This window comes from Suricata suricatta, chromosome 7 (genome assembly GCF_006229205.1).
Source record: "Suricata suricatta isolate VVHF042 chromosome 7, meerkat_22Aug2017_6uvM2_HiC, whole genome shotgun sequence".
In the NCBI taxonomy this organism is placed as follows: Eukaryota; Metazoa; Chordata; class Mammalia; order Carnivora; family Herpestidae; genus Suricata; species Suricata suricatta.
Window position 1 is genome coordinate 144133068 of NC_043706.1, and position 3729 is coordinate 144136796.

The 3729-nt window shown below is 60.9% G+C and overlaps 1 protein-coding gene across 1 annotated transcript in view; it reads left to right on the forward strand.

The window, feature by feature from the left end:
- Positions 1-3729, forward strand: part of SMOC2 (SPARC related modular calcium binding 2) — a 101999-nt gene that overhangs the window by 12000 nt on the left and 86270 nt on the right. The window contains exon 2 of the mRNA XM_029943275.1: positions 1327-1498. Coding sequence (XP_029799135.1) covers positions 1327-1498 — 172 coding nt within the window. The remainder of the gene's footprint in view (positions 1-1326; positions 1499-3729) is intronic.

Below are 3729 nucleotides of genomic sequence, written 5' to 3' on the forward strand. Positions count from 1 at the left end.
CCAGCTGAGTGTTAGCAGAGGACGTTGGTCTTTTTGGAAGGACGCGTGCAGGGCAAGGCTCGGAGAAGCTGGAAGGGACATTTCGGAGGGCATCCTTCCTGAGGCACAGGCCGAGGTGTGGGCATCTCCCAGGGCTGGGGGCCCCCAGGGGGGACGGCCTCTGGGGCTGGGAAGTTAAAACACATTTTGGGCAAGGTGAAAACACCGGGTCCTGACAGAATTCAATCAGAGACAGAATTCAGCCAGATGTTCTTATTGCTTCTTTGCAAGAACCCCCCCTCCCCCAAGGAAAGCGGTGACGTGTCTCCACTCGCCTCGGGTTCAGATAAGCACGGAGCCACGCTCCTCCCGGAAACGGAGCAAACCCCACGTGTCCCCAGGCCCCCGCCTCCCGCTGCTGTCACCTGTCCCTAGGCTCGAGCCTTCCTCCAGAAGCCGGGGACACGACCTGGGCACCCCCCAGCCCCTCCGACGCGCAGGGTCAGTGCCCCACCTTCGAGGCCACACTGTGCTCCAGGGTCCCAGCATGGCCGGGCGCAGGGGCCTCCCCGCCTCCTGGTGAGGCCCGTCCGGCTCGGCCCAACCCCTCCGCTGCTCTCGGCCTCGGCGCGTCTTGAAGCAGCGCCGTGAGGACCCCGGAGCTTCAAGGGGAGGATTCGGGTGTCTTTTAAGGAACCAAGTATCTTAAAGTTGAGGATTTCCTTTTCTCTCTTCCTGATGAGGAGGCAGGCGGGCGGGGTCCCTGGGCTTCTGGCCCTGTCCCTGCTCCTCCTCCAGCGCGGACTCAGAGGGAGTAGGTGCCCCGGTGGGGACCCAGGCGGCTGGCGCTGCTGGGCCCCCTGCCCGGGCTCCCTCCCTCCGTCCCCTGTTGGCAGCCCCTGTGGCCCCGGGTGGTCGCCCCTGACTGCCAGGCGTGTCCCGGGAGCAGGCACCCCCGCCCCGGGAAGCCTAATGTGAGCAGGTGCTGGGAGGGGGTCGCCGGGTCGGGGGGGGGGGGGGGGGGCCCGTCAGTAGTTATCGCCTCCTGGATCCCCCGGTGTGCTCCGGACCCTCCCTCTAGACGTCAGGGTGAGCGTGAGACACGTGGACACGTGACGTCACCCCCCAGAGCTCCCGCACCTCCCACCGCGGGGTTGACCCTCTGGGCAGCGCTGAGCTCAGCGCTCAGGGATCGGCCGCACGCCCTGATGGAGTCCTCGTCCCGACTTCCCCGCCGGCCCTGGCTCAGCGTCGGCCCGGTCCCCGCAGGCCAGGACTTCTGTTTTCCGCTGCTCTGCAGAAACGCCCCTTTACGTTTGTCTGGCCTCTCTTTCTTGTCTCCCCAAGTTTCTGCGTGTGGACCAGGACAAGGACAAGGACTGCCAGCTCGCGTGCTCGGGCTCCTCGCAGAAGCCGCTGTGCGCCTCCGACGGCAGGACCTTCCTGTCCCGCTGCGAGTTCCAGCGCGCCAAGTGCAAGGACCCCCAGCTGGAGATCGCCCACCGGGGCAACTGCAGAGGTGAGGCCGGGAGGCTGAGGCCGCGGGTTTTATCTTCATCTTTGCTAACGTTTTAATGCGTAAAATCCCGAGGGTTCCAGGCCTGTGCCAGGAAGCAGGGTAATTCCGGAGACTCCCATGGGCGGAGGCCTCCTGTACCTTGCTTCCTGCTCTTTTCCTAGGCTGGTTGAGGCCCTCCCGACACGCGTGTGTCCGGGAGGCTCACAGAATACTTTCTGAGTCTTCTCTTCTCACTAACGTTAGTCCTGCTTCCGTCAGCCCTCTCGTGTCCCTCCTTCCAGCGGACGGGACGTCCCCCGGCACCTGAGGGGTTGTCTGGGACTCCTTTCGTGGTGATTTTACCCATGTAATTTTCAATTATCCTGATCTAAGACTCAGACTTGGCTGTACCCAGCGCGCCCGCACTGAACCGCGTCCTGTGCAAACCAGGGTGCGGCTGGCAGAGCGGCCGATGCTTCCAGCGCCAGCACCGTCCGTTTCAAACAGATTCCCCTCCTTCCCCGCTGCCCCAGAGAGAGGACCGCACGGAGCGGAGTCGCCCTCGGGATGAGGCTCCCCCCTCGCCGCGGCCCAGCACCCCCTGTGGGGCAAGGCCGCCGAGCAGTGCGGTTGTTTCCCCCGGTGCCAGGCTTGGCCAGGTTCTCAATAACCGGCTCCTTCCTCCATCACGATAAGATGCGCCGAGGTGAACAGATTCGAGCCATTTGTGCCCGTGACAGAGGGGGCCTTGCCTGGTCCCACTGCACTTGCGGGACAGCCAGCCACGGGGACCAGCCCTGCGGAGCTGGGGCCCCAGTCTGCCCGAGACCCTGGGCGGGCATTAGTGGCCATGCCCACGGGCACTGGGAGCCTGGCTCCTCTTGGCGGACACCTGTGGTGTTGACTGTCACCGATGATGTCATGATCGCAAGGGCTTTCTCTCCACCACTGTGGGGTGCCCCAAGTCTAGGTAGTTTAGGGCCCTTAGCACTTAAAGGCCACAGAGACGTGGAGGCCAGAAAATGAGCCAATGAACAGCAGGCCCTCTGGCCACACTAGCTGGGAAAGTCCTCTCTGTGGGAGGGACAGCAGAGCACTGTGCACCGAGTCCCTTTCTCATCCTGTGGACAGACGCTGCTGCCCCAAGGCGAATCGCAGGGAGGGTGTTTTCCCCCTATTAAGAAGCATCCTCGGTAAGGGAGCCGTGACCGCAAGGCCGAAGCGGGCAGAGGCCGTCGTGGGGGACGTGACGGGGGGGTGGGGGTGAGAGGTTGGTTGTGTGACGGAGAGCAGGGGCCTCGGGTTTGGAGTTTGCTCTTAACTGGCGGGAAGTGGGGCCCACAGGAAGTTGAGGCAGAAAAGGGATGGAAATGAGCTGCTTTGTGCGGAGACTGTGTCCAGTCCAGACCACCCTGCTCCTCCTTGCCTCCAAGGGGCCTGTGCCGGGTGCCCAGGCTCTGTGTGCCACCGCCACCAGGCGTGGTGAGCTCCCCCTGCCCTGCTCTGTACGGGACACAGGAAACGGGGGCCACAGCCAAATGGAATGTGCAGGCTTGGTTACTTTTTAAATGTTTAATTTTGAGAGAGAGACAGAGACAGAGACAGAAAGAGACAGAGCATGAGTGAGGGAGGGGCAGGGAGAGAAGGAGATACAGAATCTGAAGCAGGCTCCAGGCTCCGAGCTGTCAGCACAGCCCGATGCGGGGCTCGAACTCATGGACGTGGAGGTGTGAGCTGAAGTCTGAGATAAAGTCAGACAGTTAACTGACCAAGCCCCCCAGGCGCTCTTGGAAAGTGCGGTTTTAATTCAGTTTCGGTGTCACTGAGTCTATGAGAGAAAATGCAGTGAACAAAGGATTTGATCATAGTTTAAATGGAGGCGCTGCAGGGGGAGCCTCATACCGGACCCCAGAGACACGGGGGTCTGAGGAGAGCAAGGCCCCCTGAGGGGGCCGCGGGGAGGGGCTTCCAATAGCTCCGCCCAAACCGGAAACGATGCCCCGAAAGTAAGGAATTACACCTTTTGTTGAACAAAAGCAAAATGATTCACAAATTAAAATTTACTTTAGTAGAAAAATAGTTTTTAAAATGTTAAAACACAGACCTGAAATATCCTTCCACAGAAAAATTCCATCAGAGAGGAGATAAGTCAAATTCGCAGCATTCGAAATCATGCTGTTGCGTTTCACACACTTGTGTCCACGTCCACAGTAAAAACCATGTTGAAACATCATGTCCAGAGGCAGCGAGCC